Source organism: Tasmannia lanceolata, unplaced genomic scaffold (assembly GCF_043159265.1).
Source record: "Tasmannia lanceolata isolate RefF3 unplaced genomic scaffold, GAP_Taslan_0.1 ptg000029l, whole genome shotgun sequence".
In the NCBI taxonomy this organism is placed as follows: Eukaryota; Viridiplantae; Streptophyta; class Magnoliopsida; order Canellales; family Winteraceae; genus Tasmannia; species Tasmannia lanceolata.
In genome coordinates this window covers 3,838,336-3,856,971 of record NW_027518706.1, presented here as the reverse complement: position 1 = coordinate 3,856,971, position 18,636 = coordinate 3,838,336, and the positions used below count along the sequence as shown (strand labels likewise).

The following is an 18,636-nucleotide window of genomic DNA, read 5'->3' as shown; positions in this document are numbered from 1 at the left end:
TCATTAAGGCTCTGTTCACTTGTTTTCCCGGGAAAGGAAAAGAAAAGGTTTCCCGGGAATCTGACGTGGCATTAGGAAAAGAAATCCAGGGAAACTGTGTAGGACAAGGTTTCCCGCGCTTGTTCACGTGCGCAGAACTGTGCAGGAAAAGGTTTCCCGAGAAACTGCTTGCCCACCATTTTTCATTAGTTTTTCCGGGAAAGCAAATCCGACCAAAATAGTGGGATTTGGTTTCCCACACTTGTGAGAAAAGAGACATTTCCACATCATTTTTGGCAATTTCCATGTCATTATTTGACATTTTCCACCTAGGCTTGTTACTTTCTCAGGAAAGCAAGTGAACACCAGAATTCTGTCTTGTCAAGGAAAAAGAGGCTGTTTTCCAGGGATTTTCTTTCCCGGGAACGCAAGTGAACAGAGCCTAAGTGATAAGAGAGGTTTTGACCAAAATACCCTTCATAGAATGGTTAGCATTAACAAAATTTGGAGGGTATTTTTGCAAACCATTTCGGATCGTGACTATCCAATGGGCATCTGTGGCGTGCCCATACCCAATCCGAAATTTTTTGGATCCCAGATTTGATGATCCAAAATATGCCCATGGATCCTATTCATATGTTTAGATCATGTTCATTAACGTTTGGATTCGGACGATCCATCGGACCGTCTGGATCCATTGACACCCCTAGATAAATGAATTGATTAGTTCAAGTCAATTGATGGCTACATCGCCAATCCAAGTCACTGGTCCCAAATTCCAACTTAGATGTTCGATAGGTAAAAAAATACTAATCAAATGAAATGTTACTAGAAATATTTGGAATCCTTTTAGTAGGGCTTGCAACATTTATTTATTCATTTGGATCTACAATTAGGGACCACAAACTCATTATTGTAATGGTAAAAAAATAGAATGTAAAACTTTTAAGAACTTTACAATTCCCCATTTCTTCACGACTAGAGGAAAACTCCGAAACCTCAATCACTAAAATCCATACTAAAGTCCCTGTTCGAGGAGTCCCACACATTCCCAGAGTTACCCACAATCTGTTGGACTTCTTTAGAGTGACCCACAGTTTAGGAAGCTCCGACGGGATTTAAAATCCCACGCAACTAACCCTTTCTTAAGAATAAGCTTGGAGAACTTCAACATGAAGGGCATGTTTGGCAACAATGAAAAATAATTCCAGGGGAATATTCGTTGGTTCAATTGTGACATAGGCACGGGGAGAGATCCGAGGGGCAGGAGGGCAGGTAGCATGGATGGAGCATGATGATTCCCAAATAACATTGAAAAAAAAAATTACTCATCTTCAATTTTGTTTTTTCAGGGCCTTTTTCATGCTCCCCTCACTCGCACTCCCAAGTCTTTCCCCATCTCATACAACTGGCCCCACTAATATTCCAAGGAATATTTTTTCATGGTTGCCAAACAAGCTACCATGTTCTATAATTTAAACTGGAATCCATTCAGCAAATATCCATTTGTTTTCCATCAGAACTCCATTAGAAATAGAAATCAGCCCTAAACACACTGTAAATATATTTACCTGCTAAACAGAAAAACCTCAAACCAAAAACGGTCAACGGCCAACGGCCAACTCAGCAAATAAAAAAATTAGACTGTTTTATTTTTCCCAACATATAAACTGCGGACTTGGATATATTAATAGGGGTGCAACTTGGGTCGGGTTGAACCCGAACCCGGTGGGTTGAACCCGAATTTGGGTTGGGTTGGGTTGGGTTTTTTTAAAAATCGGGTTGGGTTGGGTTGGGAAAAATCAACCCGAATTGGAAACCGGGTTGGGGTGTTGGGCAACCCGACCCGACTTGAAACCCGATTTCCAATTCCAATATGTATGAAATTTTTACTTCTATATTCTTCTTCAAAAAAAAAAATTTTACTTCTATATTTGTTTTGTCATTATATAACTCAAATTTAGAAAGAAATAAAAAAATTGGTGAAAGTTGTCCTAATTAACCCTCTTGTTGGGGAACATCTAATGACTAGGATGAGATGGAAATACAAAAATAAAATGGAGAAATCAAATAAATGGTGAAATCAGGTTGGGTCGGGTTGGGTCGGGTTGAGAAAATTACAAATCGGGTTGGGTCGGGTTGGGTCTAGTCGGGTTGGAAATCGGGTTGGGTCGGGTAGGGTTGGAAAAATGGGTTCCTCGGGTTGGGTCAGGTTGGCCTCAACCCAACCCAACCCGACCCGAGTTGCACCCCTAGGATATAAGCTGCCAAAATTCATGATAAAATGGGAACTCATCCATGCAGGCATGGATTGGCCATACTGAACTGACAAGAAATGGGGACTAACAAAAGGAATTCCAAGTTCCGCCATATCACAATCTATTTCTTGTGGAAATGGCATAAGAGAGAGACAATTGACCTTTTCGCAAGTGCTTCTATCAATTTGAACTGACATACAGAACAGGGACCAACCCTGCCCTTTTTCCATCCGTCCCAGGTCGTTTTTTCTTCACCTGCAAGAGGTGCCAAGATGCCCAACTACCAGTCAAATGCTGTTCCAATCTATATAAGGCAACAAGTAGCTGTATGAGATTGAACTCGAGTTGATGATATTTTGTATTTGTATACTTACGTAGAACCTGTTGGAATTCTAATTCAATTATGTGGGGCCACACTAGCCTACCCAAGTCGGTTTTCTTTTTATCTTTAAAGTTGAGTCGGTCTTGAGTTCAAGTAGTTTTAGGAAAAGAAGAAACGTGTGAGTTATTTTTACTGTTGTTGGATGTGAGCAACAACTATAAATGCTTATCTATTTAGAGTCCATATCTAGGTAGAACAAAAAGAGACAAAAAACGTGGGATTTTTTGTAACCGAGAACATCTATTTAAAGATGCTATGTCAGGAGTTTCACATGAGAAGAAAATAATAAAAAACAGTGCATATACGTTTTCTTTCTTTTGATATCCTCTACAATTCTCTTCATCTATTTGTGTATTTCTAGTTCTTTCAATTCTACAAAGTGGTATCAGAGCAGAAGGTTTTGGGATCTCTCAATCGAGTAGAGAGCAGAAAAGTCAAGGCGAATTCAAGAAAACACCGGCAAGGCTTCGGTAAGTTCGCAACATGGCAGGTAACACTAATTCCTCAAATTTTCAACAAAGTATCCCTTTATTTAAAGGAGATAATTTTCAATTTTGGTCAATTAAGATGAAGACGTTATTTATGTCTTACGAATTGTGGGAATTGGTGGAGAATGGGTATGAAAATTTTGCAGAAGTTGAAAGACCGACCACGGCACAAAGGAACGAATTGAAGGAGAGTAAAAAGAAAGATGCAAGGGCTCTTTTCCTCATCCAACAAGCCATGGATGAGCCAATATTTCCACGGATCATGGCTGCAACTACATCAAAAGAAGCATGGGATTTGCTTCAAGAAGAATATCAAGGTTCCACGAAGGTAATTTCTGTTAAGTTACAAACCCTTCGTCGTGATTTTGAAAATTTGAATATGAAAATTCTGAATCATTCAAGTATTTTTCTCTAGAGTGAGTTCTATTGTAAATCAAATTAGAACTTATGGGAAAAAATTAGATGATCAAAAAATTATTGAAAAAGTGTTAAGGAGTCTTCCTCCTAAATTTGATCATGTAGTTGCTGCCATAGAAGAGTCAAAAGATTTATCTACATATTCTATGAATGAATTAATGGGTTCTTTGCAAGCACATGAGCAGAGATTGAATATGACTACAGAAAATCTACTAGAACTGCGGACTTGGATATAAGCTGCCAAAATTCATGATAAAAAGGGAACTCATCCATGCAGGATTGGATTGGCCATACTGAACGGACAAGAGATGGGGACTAACAAAAGGAATTCCAAGTTCCGCCATATCACAATCTATTTCTTGTGGAAAAGGCATAAAAGAGAGACAATTGACCTTTTTCGCAAGAGCTTCTATCAATTTGAACTGACATTCAGGACCAACCCTATCATTTTTCCATCCGTCCAAGGTCGTTTTTTCTTCACCTGCAAGAGGTGCCAAGATGCCTAGATACCAGTCAAATGCTGTTCTAATTTATATAAGGCAACAAGTAGCTGTATAGGATTGGAGTTGAGTAGATGATATTTTGTATTTGTATACTTACATAGAACCAACCATCGACCTCATAATCAATTTCGACTTCTTCTCCTGCCGTCAAGTTCAACTGGCAGACAAAAGAGAATTAACAGGTCACTGAATGTTAAACTCAATCATGGCTTAATGAATTCGGAAAATGAGGAGGAATTGGGAAAGAAAAAGGAAAATTAAAAATAATAATAGGATGGATGGTTAAATAGAAGTGCATCAAAGATCCATTGGAAGTTTACAAATCTAACTGTGAGATTTGAGAGGAAACAATGTATATTACCTACCAGAAAAACATTTCTGACGGAAATTTTTTTCTTGGTAATGATTTAGAGGAAAATGACTTTTGGGCTCATCATCATCGCCATCAAAAGGGGATGTAAGGTTTAAGAGACAGAAAATTTAGTAGCGTTGAGTTTTTATACTTTCTCAAAAGAGGAGAAGAGTATTGTCTATTAGTTATACATCAGAATATAACGTATTTTTTAGCCCGTACTGAAACACAAGACTATCTGTCCGATAGCAAATATAATGAACCATAGTCACCACAATCACAATTAAGTACATAGTTATGCATGAATTACGAGGATATATAATTGGATTTAATATGTGGAAAATCAGCAAAAAGTCCGAAATTTTTTAAAATGTAGCACTTTCTTGGCTAACTGACCATCTTTGTATTGAAGTGAGATGACGATTTTCTCAAAAGACCACCGACCAATTAATTAAATGGAAGCAGACATACCTCGTCATCCCCACCAGCAGTGAAGTCATAAAGGGCTTTTCCAAACTGAGGATTTTCGGAAGCTGTTCCCTCCTCATCCTGTGAACCAAAACTCTGCCCAGCTACGGGGATTCTCAAACGACTCAAATCTTTGCATGATAGATGATGTATATGATGGAGGTTCTTCTCTGATCTGGACGTAGTCGGTTAATTAGCAATTACAAATTTGATCACATCTCAAGAGATAAATAAATCAATTGGTTGTTAAATATAAGAGCTAACCGGAGATCCCAGCCCCTCATAAGTTGATGATGGACCCCAGTAGTGGTGTTGCTAAACCTGCTTGTGGTTGGCCCTGTTTTGCTCTCCTGTTATTACATAAATTGCATCATTGTTTAGGCGAACTTAATGGCACTTAATTATTCAAGGGCTGCTGCATTCCTGTTCTATGGATCTTAATGATGCATAAAAAATAAATAGAAAACCAAAATCTTTTGAGTTTTGAAAATAGGACGGCAAGTTACAACATAACTATCTAAACTTCATTATCAGACTGACATACATAAAATAAATTGATGATGTAGCATAAAGTAAATTAAGGCTGATTGACAGAAACTAAATTATGTTATAAAGTTGGATAGTTGTCAAATAGGTGTATAGCAGTAATAAATAATTTTCTTTTTACATTACATTCATAGGTTACTGAAACTTATGCTCCCTGTTCTTGAAAGTCGGATTTAATACTTGCTAATGCTAGTCTGGCCCTAGGGCTGCAAATGAACTGAGCCGGATCACAGACATGTTTGGGTTCGGCTCATTAAAATCTTGGCTCGGGCTCATTCGTTTACTAAACGAGCCGAACCCGAGCCCAAAAATTAGGCTCGTCAAATAAATGAGCCGAACTCAAGCTTTGTATAGTTCGGCTTGGACAAGCTTGTGAACATTTTAGGGTCAGTGCATAAAACTGAGCCGAGCTTTAAAGCTCGGATTATGTTCGTTATATTACTATGTGTGTGTGTATTACTTAATGGTATTTATTTGATGTGTTTACTAAACGAGCTAAACCCGAACCCAACCAAGCTCGAGCCTGGCTCGGCTCGGGCTCATTCGTTTAATAAATGAGCTCGAGCTTTGTTGAATTTTGGCGAGCCGAGCACAAGACCATAGTATAAAGCTCGTCACGAACACGAGCCGATGCTCCAACTAAGCGAGCCGAGCCCGAACACACCAAAGTTCGGCTCGGCGCAGCTCATTTGCAGCCCTATCTGGCGATGTCTCAGTGAAAAATGAAAATCAAGTATATATATTACGGATTGTCTTTCATTAGACAACACATACATTTCCGTTGGATAAGCTTGGATTAAATCTGAAATCTCATGATTAAGAACCATTTAAATCACAGGTCGAAGATTATAGTGAAGCAAAAGCTTGGTCAAATATTAAGTTCCCTTCATAATAGAGGCGAGATTTATGGTCCGGAACTGATAATATAATCACACATTCACACCACACTAGAAAATGTGGCTCAAGTGCAAAAAAGCTTATTTGCGCTCGAGCTTAAAAGCCCATGGGGGCCCACTTTTTGAATGATCCAAAGCATCCATTTGATAGGCTCTTGCATAAATAGAGTGTGCACAAAAAATCAGCCCCATAGGATCATCCTAACCCTTCCATTTGTGGAGGTTAAAAATGGATAGTGGAGGTTTAAATTTGTCCATTTTAACCTCCACAAATGGATGGGTTTGGATCATCTTATTTGGCTGATTTTTTGTACACTTGTACACACCCTATCCCTCTTTGGACCATCCAAATAAATGCTTTGGATCATCCAAAAAAGTGCGCCCACATGTTTTTTTGGAGGCTCAAGCGCACGAACAGTTTTTCCCTATATATATATATATATATATAGACACACACAACTAGCATCCATCGTAGAAGGCATTTCGCGGATGGCTAATTAACAAAACTTTCAAAATAAATTCAATAAGTCAAATTCATTTCATCCATCAGTTAAAGTAAAAAGTCAATAGAATCTAATGTTCAAATGCTAATTAACAAAACTTTCAAAATAAATTTTCCAACTCTTCGGCAGCACTTACACCTCATGTTTTGATGGGGTGGGGCCCTCAATATCCTAATAGGGTGAGTCTAACTAACTAAACTCAAGCTCATGAATCGGGTGGGGGTCACCCTTTTACCTCATGTTTTGATGGGGTAGGTCCAAATATCCACCCGAGCCCATGCATAGCGTAGGTCCACTATTTTACACCTCGTGCTTTAATGGAGCGCCACATATACCTTGATCATTTCACAAGGTAATTTTCATCATTTTAAGGCACATCTGGCTACCATGAATTTGTTTTCATGATAAATCCATTTCTCCAAGTGGAGATGAAAATAAGAAAAAGTTCAGGAAACTAGTGTTCCCGGTGATGAGATATGGCTAAAAATCGAGAAAAGGTCGATTCGATTTTGAGTTTAAAAAAATCTACCATGTGTATTATACTCACAAATTTGTCGAATGATGTGATTTGCAAAATTCCCTCAAATGTGATGACTCTATTTGAAAATTGCCCAAACAAAAAGACTCGTTATGAAAATAAAGCAAAGTAGACGTCTTCTTTTGCAAAAAACCCTTCTAAATTGCCACCATATAAAAACTCTCGTTCTTTTTAGGTGCCTTCACTGGTTCTTTCTGAAGTTGGTTCTTGATCTATCGCAAAAAATGCGATAGATCAACCAATAAGGACGCTCTTGAAGCTGATTTTTGCAAGGGCGCCCTTCATTATTGTTAGTGATTTTGGATTTTCAAAATCATGAGTTTTGCTATGTTTTAGTGTTTAAAAAAATGTTTTCTCAAAAGCGTTTGGGAAAAAGAAAAATGTTTTCTTGGAAAGTTTTGCTTTTTACAAAAGGATGTAGAAGTGTAGTTGAAAAGATAGTCCCATACCGAATGAGAGAAGAGCTTATATAACACTAGCCTTCTCTAAACTTGTTTAGTTGCACATTGGGTTGAACCCATGGTTGGACCCGCGGGACGGTGCAACGCACTGTTCGCACACGCGAGCGGCGTGGGCAATGGGCTATAGGGCGCATATTGGCACTTTTTTAGGCGCCCTTTGCACGTACTCAACGTCGCAAGGAGCGATTGGAGCATTTAATTTTTTAGATTTGATCTTGACTGTTAGATCTAGATGGAGGTGGATCGGTTGGATGGGTGGGCCAAAGGGTTTGTAGGCCCATCAAGCCAAGTGCCTAATGGTTCGGTTGGGTTGGGCTTCGACTCGGGCCTAACGGTCGGCCAGTATTCCAACGGTAATGGAGTGTCATCAAGGGTTGTGTCCCTTTCCCCAACGGTCAAGAGCCAATGGAGTGCGATCCGCTTCATAGATAGTTGATCTAACGATGACGGGGTTGGAGAGAGGTTTTACTCAAACCAACAGTCATCTTCAGGATCAACCAGAACCGTCCAATCATGGATGGATGCGATCTAACGGTTAGATTTCAAACATTCTGGAAAGGTGCCCTGTAGAAGTGTTTTTTACACATAAAAGACACCTGAGACTCTATAAAAAGAGCAGATTTCTATCATTTGGATACAAAATCGAATTACCTATTTCTTCTGCTATTCTGACAGATTCTAAACACACTTCTACATTCTTACAAATTTCCCAAGTATTTTTTACATACTGTTTTTTTCTTTTGTGTACTGTTCTAGATACTGTTCTTCTGCAGAAACGGTATCTAGAAATTTACCTAAGGCTTGAAATTTCGGAAAGGCATTTCGGGTTTGATTCCGCTAGTACTAGGCGTCATCAAACATTAGTAGGGCTTCCCTACTAGGCTTCATTGTATCTTGGAGGCAATTCACGGATCCCCTTTGCACACTACTGGTGGGGGTGAATCTTGTCTTAAGGAAAGTGATATCACGCCTTGAAACAACACATTTCTGTTCTCTCATCACCAACAGTACCCTCAAATTTCAATAACAATTATATCATTCCTCTAATTGTTATTGTTCTAGGTTTTAATTTTAATTAACCTTTTAACAGAGCAGCAATTGCTTAAACCCAATTCACCCCTTCTTGGTTTGCCACTTGGGCTAACGGGCTGCTTCATGTTTCTATGGGCGTATACCGTGTCCATGTGTCATTACACTATAGGCAGCCCAATTTTGACCCAACACCACGTCATATGAGATTTTGTAAACCGAGATTTTGTAAATCTATTTTATATCTGAGATTTCTATTTCTATTGACATGGACTGCTAGGTAGATTTTAAATGTAATCTCAAAAGATATTGACAAAATCCAAATTCTTAGCTATAGATAAAAATTGGTATATGTGTTATCAACTCATCTCAAGCCAAGATGAAGTCCTTTGCTACTCTCTTGATATTGGGCCTTCTGCTCACAGTTTCGTTTGGTAAAATATATTTTTCTATTTGTTTTTTTCTTTTGGAAAATCTACTTGTTTATATTTTACTATATTTCAAGGAGTTGGGAATTGCCATGGATATTATTTTACAAGCTTTTTTTTTGGAAAATGATTTTGTATGAAAAGATTTCAAGGAGTTGGGAATTACCATGGATATTATTTTACGAGCTTTTTTTTTTGGAAAATGATTTTGTACGAAAAGATTGTAGAACATGAATAAAATTGTGGGCCCACTTTTATCTCTTCTCTATCTAATCAATCAAAGGTTTGAGATTTCTGTTTGAGTTAAGTCTTTCATGAAAATCATATCCATAGAATGATCCTAACCCTCCAATCAGTAAATGTTCCGATACGGTGCTGTCCATTTTTTAACGTATATCGATCAAAAGGATAGGATCATCAAATAGAGATGAATGTTGGGGCACCACGCATTTAAGTCGGGGCCCAACAAATGAATGGTTTGAATCATCCTGTAAGCACGTGGTTTTTTTTTTAAACCACTCTTTTGAATCATCTCGTCAAATTATTTGCATCTTGAATCTTAATTTGCTATACTAACCCAGTTGATTTTTCATTGTTCTGTATTAGTGTATTCTGTCTTGTTTGCTTATTATATCGCAAAAGTTATCAACGCAGCCAATAGAATCCTTCATCGCCATATCTCTACCACAGCATCGACCTCGTCTGCGATAGCACACTCGGGGTGTGCACTTCGGACATCAGTTTCGCCCTTCATCACAGATTATAAAGCACATTAAGACAGCCCAAGGGAACCTCTTCATCGTCGCACACCGGTCCTTCAACTCACCAATCAACAAAACTTCCGTAACGGTCAATATAATTTTTCTGCCTTATCAATCTCGCTGCCAAGCAATTGGGCCAAGCTCACCGCAAGAGGTTAGTAGCTTAAAACCTGCTCCCATTTAAGCAATTTAAGCAAATTGCGAACCACGCCAATAAGCCACATCCTCCCATATCTGTTCCAAAATTTAGGTCCTAATCTTAACCTTTGAAACCCACTCCCACCTAGACTTAAGTTACAAGCTTTTACTTGCTTGCAAGATTAAAATCCCAAATTTTATAAAATTCTTCCGTTCCTAGCTTTAAAATTTCAAACTTATTTAATATTTTAAACTTCTTTTTTTTTCACTCTCAATTGAAGAGAGCATTCATTCGTTTCTTATCATCTTTATTGATCGCCTCAAATTGGCTTAAAATAATCGCTGATGTTTTACATTTGCTGGTGGTAAGGACCGCCTGCCTCATTTTATCAAGGGAAATTATATCAGCACAACCATGTTTAATTGTTGCACTTTCCCAGCTTGTCTTTTCTTTATAGTTATCTTGTGGGAACTGTAATAACCTTTTGCAAGCTCTTTAAATATTAAAATACAATCCGATTTTGTGGAAATATCAAAAAATGGTTGTGCTGATATCATTTCTTAGCAAGCAATTGCCCGTTTTTGTTACATGTTCAAGAATATTAGCGTTGTTAAATTAGGGCGATGATATTGTCACCCCCCCCTGCGTACGCATTCGCCCCCCTTATTAATGCTTTTTGACGTCAAATCAAGCCAAAAGGGGAGCGAATGCGTAATTTAGGGGGGGTGACAATATCATCGCCCTTAAATTAATGTGAGTTTTGTCCAATGACCATTCAACTCTTTTCGTTGACCAATATCATAGATTATCAGTTTACATGTGTTCCACCTCGATGATTGAGATAGTTGTAACATGACATAAAATAACATATATTGCTCTGTTGAATTGAATCTCAGATTGCTCTGCTGAATTAGACAGGCTGATACAATTGTCTCTGCCTGGGCTTTGTGCAAGTTAGCCCTTCCATCAACAATTGGTAACAATATGAGTTGAAAACTCTTGTGTGCAAGGTAGTGTTGTTGTTTTAAGCTTAATAAATAACTAAGCTTAATAAGCATGCTACTTTGATCGTTTGGTTGATAAAGTCTAGAAGAAGATAGAAGGTTGGAAAGGAAAAATGTTATCTGCAGGGGGCAAGCTAGTACTAATCAACCATGTTCTAGCAAGCATGCCCATCTTCATTCTGTCAGCTGTGAGCCCCCCCCCCCCCCCCCCCCCCCGAAGAAAGTCCTTCAACGCATTGACAACCTAATGGCAAACTCCTGGTGGGGTAAATCAGATTTTGGGGCAAGGAACCACTGGGGTCGCTTGGAAGCAAATATGTAAGCCCAAAGATAAAGTGGGTTTAGGTACAAAAGCAATGGTTGATTTGTGCGTTGCTTTCTCTATGAAGTTCCTCCATAGGCTCCACCAAAATCTAGGGTTAAGGAGCTCATTCTTGAGATCTACGTACTGTAGGGGTCACCACCTCAACTCTGTGGAACCAAATGTAGCATCGTCAAAACAATGGAGAAACTTCCTGCGTGCAAAATGCCTGTCGTAGGAAAATGCGATGTGGTCTATTGGGAATGGAGATGTGTGTTTCTAGACAAATCTATGGATAGAGAAGAAGTCGATTGTGGAATATTTGATTAGAACAGAAGGTATGGATTTGAACTGCAAAATTAGTGATTTGATCAACCGTGAAGGAGGAGGGGTCAAGGAGTTGATAGTGCAATTCTTACCTGACGGATGGCAATCCATTCTGGATAGCATTCACCTAGCTATCAACCAAGTAGAAGACAAATTAATCTTGGGTAAAATGTCTCTAGGGAATTTCAGCACCAAATCAGCATGGGAAGTAAGCAGAAGCAGAGGTGAAAATGTAGACTGGTCGCATGGAATATGGGACCATACTCCCACTAAGGTGGGCTGTTTTGCTTGGAAACTCTTCAACAATGCGATCCTGACAGATAACAGAATCAAGGATTTGCATATACAGATGGCTTTAAAGTGCAACTGCTCCTCCTCCTCCAAAGAAGAAACTATAAACCACCTTCTAGGGAATGGTGATTTAGCAAGCAGTATATGGGACTTGTTTGCTCGTCTCTAGGCAATACAACTCCTACCCCTGCAACTAGTGAGAAGCCGAATTAAAGATTGGATGGCCATTGGATGCGTAAGGAAATTTCAGGCACGTTTCCTCCTTGGAATGTCAGCCCTGCTTATCCCTTATCACATATGGAAGGAACGCTGCTTGAGAAGAATGGAAGGCAAGATCAACAACATAAACTAGGTAATAGAGAAAGTTGTGAGCGATTTAAGAGCAGTGAGAACTAGCCAACAGTTCCCAAAAGAAATCAGCATGGTAGACCGGCTTGCTTTAGAGGAATTGAAGATTGACGTTCGGCAACAAAGAATTAGCAGGGAAAGCTGGATTTGGTGGGAAAGACCTGTGTGTGGTCCTGTTAAGCTTAACATCGACGGGGCAGCAAAGGAAAACCCAAGAGAATCAGAAGGCGGAGGAGTCATGCGTGACTCTAAAGCAAAGGTTGTCATTGCCTTCGCCTATTTCTATGGGGCATCCACCAACATGGAGGCAGAAGCGAGGGCGCTCTTGGACGGTCTTAGGCTATGCAAAGCTTTCGGAATAGTGAACCTCGTGGTAGAATCAGATAGCAAGGTGTTGATGGATCTCATTTCAAAGAAAGAGAGCCACCCATGGTCCATCTCCTCTTACTGGTTGGATATGATGCTACTCATGGAACAACATTGCCCCTCCCATCAACACTAATTCAGAGAAGGCAATAAAATTGCAGATGCACTCGCAAATGAAGCAGTCATTACTAAATCGAACCGAGTTTTTCAGGGCTAGTAAGAAATGCCAACTACGGCCCGTGGGGCTGCAAGATGTGACTTCCAAATCTCCGGATGAGGATGACCTAGGTGGTGGGCGGTATATAGGGAATGTGTTTTTTTTCACCCTTTTGGGTTCAGATTTAGAGCTAGGCGATTAGCCCTCCTATAATAATTTTGCAAATACTATATAATATTTTGAGGTCCTCCCCGGGGCCGCTATCTGATCTGGGTTAAAGAAAAAAGCTTAGATCTTTCGTATCTAACATTTAAAATTTACGCTTTTATAAAAAAAAGGGAAATGATATCAACACTCACATGTTTTAATAAGAGGCACTCAAGTGTCTTGTCGCTTAGCATTTAAAGGGTTTGAAAGGGCTTTTTGAAAACTGTAATATACTTATGACAGCCCTTTAAATGCTAAACGACAGTAGACTTGAGTGTCTCTTATTAAAACATGTGAGTGTTGATATCATTTCCTTTGAATTTTTTTTTGCAATCCAAACGGGCCTTAAGCTCTCTGCTTCTCTCTCATGCGAATATGATAAACATATTGAATTTAAAATAATTTAAAGATAAATAAATAAATAAAATTAAAACCCACCTTGAGGGAGGTCATAGTCATACCAAGGAAGCAGGAATCTCTACTCAGAATGAAAGTCTCAATTCCCCGAAAATCAATTCGGAAACGGGAATCTTCTCGATTCCTCAAATTTTGGGAATCCCGTTTTGTGAACGTGGGAAACGCGATTTCCACTCTATAGGAAGCGAATTTCCCATAGAGTGGGAAGCCGTTTCCTATCTACCCTCCTTGACTCCTCTTCTTTTCCTCTTCGTAGTATTTACACGTAAAGTAATTTAAGTACTTAAAATTTACATGCAAAAAAGGGAATAACCCCCATTTGAATCGATTAAAAATAGTTTCAAAACCCAAATCTAAAAGGATAACAAGTCAACTTTCCAATTCTAGTACAAAATTCGAAAAAGGGTCAGGTCAAAATCTTAACTTCCAAATGATGGGGTATTTTTCCAATTTTAAAAATACATAAATTCTATCATGTCCAAACATTGTTAGGTATCAAAAATACGGTAAATTAAATCTCATAATTTGGTTTCTAAATTTTTTTCTTCCTGTCAGGCACTGGTCAACGCACTGGTCAACACAGTTGCTAATTGTGATTTTCCTTTAGGTAAATGTTGAATCTTTTAATAAAAAAGTATTTTTTAAAATATTTGCTTTATATAATTATTTCTTATATTTTTAGTAATTTTTATTTTCTAAATTTTTATAAAAATTTAACTATTCAAAAAAAATTCTCCGGCCCTTCACGCTTCCCGCTTCCCACCTTCATGAGAGCCTTCGCTCCCCCCGCTTATCGCTTCCCGCTATGGCAACCTTGGGTCATACACCTTGGTCAAAATGGAAAATCCAATGGGCGGATCGTGAGATATCACAATGACAATGCCAGGGGGTGATCCTCCGTTTATAATTTAGGTTCACTCTAAATCTCTCTCATTAGACATGTAGAATGAAGATATGATCAAAATATCTTTATTTGTTGTTGGTTCTTATCAAGTGGGATAAGATAAAATGATAAGAAATTAAAGATAGTATCAAACAACAACAGCCAATAGGAATGAAGAGATTTTAAAGGTAACACAACTAACACTCTCTCACTTGGCCTTAAAAAAATTTTAAATCAAATTCCACTCACACCCAGTACAAATAGATAGACCTAATTATCTTGATTGCATGTGCCCCGTATCAAAGTATTTATAAAGTAAGATTTTCAAAAACAAAATTGTCCGGAATTATTATCAAGATCAACTTATTCTGTGAACTCATGCCACAGATACTTTAAACTCCTACCAACATTCATAGTATGAACTCCGGCCATAAGCATAGTGTGAGCATCTTTATGGTGTACCTGTGTGGGTCGAACCTATATTCTCTTCGCATTCTTTCTTCGTTGTTGCTTGGATTCGCCAGATTTGTATCAGAAGAGAACAAGTATAAAAAAGACGTAAGAAATCTCACGTATGCTATGTCTAGCCAAAACACAAAGATGTGAATATTATTTTCACCACCAAAAAACATCGTCATCCATCTCTCTTCTCACATTTTCTAAGATTCTTAAATACTAAGAGATAGCTACAAAATAGGAAAGGCTAGCTACAAAATTTGCAAAGGAGAAGAAATAGCTAAAATATAAAAAAAAATAACACTCAGTGTAAATAGAAACTTTCCCATATCCAAATCTTTCATATTTCCAACTACCAACTTCATGGATGTTGCTGCTAAAATATACCTTATTCCTCATGATTTAGTTTCCGATTTTCATGTTTGTGAAACTTCCATAATATATATCCTCAAAATTTGTTGCTAATTTTTTGGACTGCATCTAAGACATTCCAAAACCGGCCCGTTGCGAAGCAGCCTCATAAACTGCCAACCCACAATCTAAAGTTAAAACGTTTGTTTTCCACGGCCCCAATCCCAACACCAACCGATTACACCCAGAATCCTCGAGAATGGCCACCCCTTCACAAAAATAGACCTAGAATTTTAATCGATTCAGCCTCAGTCTAAACAAGCCTTTGCTTTCACCCACTTAACCACCCATCCACCTTGTTTATGTAGCTGAATATAACCCACTAGAAACCTTTCCTTATCTTTATACCCAACTGCCACACTATTCCTCTTCCTTACACTTTCACCGAGACCCTCTTATACTTTCAGCCGACCACTCTTGGCCTTCTTTATCTTTTTTTTATGACATAGGGTATCCCCACCCCTAATTTTTAGGGCGGGACTATTCCCTAAGAATGCGTGCAATCACCCATAAACCATGTGCATCTGGTAAGCTCCACTCTCTTAGTCATGGGTGTGCTCCTTATTGATCGTTGGCTACACCACAACCACCACTTTTTGAATTCCTTAACAAGTCAAGAATTCCCTTTACCCTCCATGATCATCGCAACCCATGAACTTCCACTTCTTATTTTTTAATTCACCTTTAACCACCTTTCTTTAACCTTCAGACAACCTTTTGAAATCCTGCCCTACCTCCATTCTTCACTCCCACCTTCATAATCACCCCTATAATTTCAAGCAGGGACAGAGCTAGGAATTTGCTCCAGGGGGCAGCAAAGAGTTGTTATGCAATAATCAATACGTCAATCGAATTTGATTATCCAAATAAATTATACCTAATTGTAGTATCTCATACAAGATAGTGAAAACGTGTCATTTGTAGTGTGATTTATGCAAAATTTGGCCCTCAAAAGAACTTCTCCTTGGTAATCATTTTTAATGTTGTATCTTTCTCGGTTTATCCTTACACTAGGTTAATCCTCGCTCTGATACCAACTAATGCAACGGATTGAACATAAAGTTTGTGACTGGTATATAATAAGAAGATAAGCACTAGGATCCACTAAAGGAGGAGAGAAATAGATAGAAAATGTCTCTTGTATGTTATTCATGAAAACACTCATAACATGTTTAACAAACTAATAAAATATAAGGAATGTAATGATTGTCACGCCCCAAACCCCACCCTGGGCGTAGGACAATGACAGCGCCGTACACTTGTAAGACGAATCCCACAATTGTACAAGGCTACAAAGCAATAACAAAATAAACCTGACATTCCATAACTAAAATATCAAAGTTGCATTTATGCGGACCCATCAAAGTCAAATCAAATCTCATCTCTCCTCAAGAGTCAAACAAATAAATAATAAAGTCATTACATCTTATTCAAGTACTCACTTCCTAATAAACTGAAATCAAATAAACTAATATAGTTCTGAGCCAAAGTCCAAATTCCAGCGAAGCGTCCTATTCCTCGTTAACTTCACGAGGATCAAGACCTGAAAAATGTTAAATATCCACAGTCAGCTGAAAAGCTCAGTACATAATAAAGCACTATTCTAAGCACAGTCTAGGCATGACAAGGTTCAAAAAGGATCACAGTGTCAAATATGAGTTCTGAAGTCAAAAGGTGCAATACCGCAGTTCAATGTCTAAGTTCTGATCAAGTCAGAGGTTTTCAGAATTTCAATACAGAGGGTTCAAAGTTCAAAATACACTCTCGGGTCATCGGCATGGTTCATAAGACATGTTATTGTTATCCACCGACAGTCCACGGTGTCAGAAGACATGTTATTGCTTATTCACCGACAGTCAACGGTGTCAGAACTAATTCTATAAAATTAGATACAAGTCGACAGGGCCAGCATTTTATCCCACTGACGGGCCAGAAATTTCAGTGTACTACCCCCACAGTGGGTCCAGAATTGCCAAATGTTTTACCCCCATAAGGCAGGGTCCAAAAGTAATCCAAGCCTCCACATAAGTGTTCGAGAGTGTCTAAGGTTCATATTCAATGGTTCAAGGTGTTCACATGGTTCTGATAGTTCAAAGTTCTAAACAATAGTTTCAGATATTCAGAGTTCATAGTTCAATAGAGTTATTTCAGAGTAACAGTAGCTAAGATAGATGGCATGCTAGACTTGAAGTTAATTCAATAGTTCAAAAGGCGTCAAAACAGGTTTCCAATGTCAATACTGATTCAAAGTAAAGAGGGTTTACAATACCCAAAATAGTACGTTATTACGTATCTCAAAGATGTCCGATTCCCGATTATAGTTCAATACCCTTATCTGAACAGAGCATAAGTAACACATAAGGTCCCATAAAGGTAACCCCAAAAGCTAAAGGTCAAAGTTCAAACTCATATCCAAAATTCGGGTTGTCCCAGTCGACTGGTCTTGGCCAGTCGACTGGCCCTTAGCTGCTGATTCAGTCATAAGACATAACGTTGGCGCTCCAGTCGACTGGTACCACCAGTCGACTGGTTCGCAATGACAAATTTGTCGGCGGATCCTTATCCAGTCGACTGAAATTATCCAGTCGACTGCCCCCAAAAAGTCCAAACTACTGTTTTAAAAACAGTACAAAATTTTGGGGTTCCAGTCGACTGCTATGAGCCAGTCAACTGCCGTGCCATAACTGCCTCGGTTATGGTTGCAGGCATTATACGATCCAGTCGACTGCCTCGGTAAAAACCCGAAAAATTTCCAAAACTTCAATAAATCTAATCTTCTTCGATCGGAGTTCAAATTACGTGAGATTGGATCCAATGGATTCGTATCAACGAAAGGAATCCACCAAACTCAATTTCACGCTCCGAATTCAACACACGATTTATGAAAAATCGCTAAAGATTCTGATTCAAATCTCCCCAAGTTCTGATTTCTAAATTCTTATTCTATTTGATCGGTTTCGAGTTCCTTGGGATCGTAAAACAATATCGAACCTAAGAAAACTCACAATCAATCCAGAGGTTCTATTTTTTATTCATATAATCCTTGATTCAGGATTCCTTATCATCCAAATTATTCACAGTTCACAGTTCACAGATCTTACCTGGATTCGCAGCTTCGACTCCGAATTCGTGATCTCCTTGCTCTTCTTCTTCTCTTTCGCTGATTTCTCTTTCTAGGGCTGCACAACCGATTTAGGGTTTGTTTAGCCACACAAAATCTATTTATAGGCTTTATTAGAAAGCCCTAAACAGAGTCCAATTCTAACTGACGAAAACGCCCCTCTTTTTCAAGGGGGGACGAAAATTTTAGTAGGGGTATT

At 38.6% G+C, this 18,636-nt stretch overlaps 1 protein-coding gene across 1 annotated transcript; it reads right to left on the bottom strand.

The window, feature by feature from the left end:
• Positions 1-2,403: 2,403 nt before the first annotated feature.
• Positions 2,404-10,002, bottom strand: LOC143859437 (actin cytoskeleton-regulatory complex protein sla1-like). The gene is made up of 5 exons (XM_077370148.1): positions 9,934-10,002; positions 5,112-5,197; positions 4,851-5,022; positions 4,125-4,184; positions 2,404-2,492 (listed from the first exon to the last, which is right to left on the bottom strand). The coding sequence occupies exons 1-5, from the start codon at positions 10,000-10,002 to the stop codon at positions 2,418-2,420; spliced, it is 462 nt and encodes a 153-aa protein (XP_077226263.1). The 3' UTR covers positions 2,404-2,417.
• Between the last annotated feature and the right edge of the window lie 8,634 nt (positions 10,003-18,636).

Bases quoted from the DNA above. Each gene is read 5' to 3' on its own strand.
- LOC143859437 (XM_077370148.1), bottom strand. From the start codon at position 10,002: ATGAAGGGCGAAACTGATGTCCGAAGTGCACACCCCGAGTGTGCTATC. The intron at 5,198-9,933 runs GTAGAGATATGG...ATGTAATAACAG, and splicing joins CAGACGAGGTCGATGCTGTG to GAGAGCAAAACAGGGCCAAC. The intron at 5,023-5,111 runs GTTAGCTCTTAT...GACTACGTCCAG, and splicing joins ATGAGGGGCTGGGATCTCCG to ATCAGAGAAGAACCTCCATC.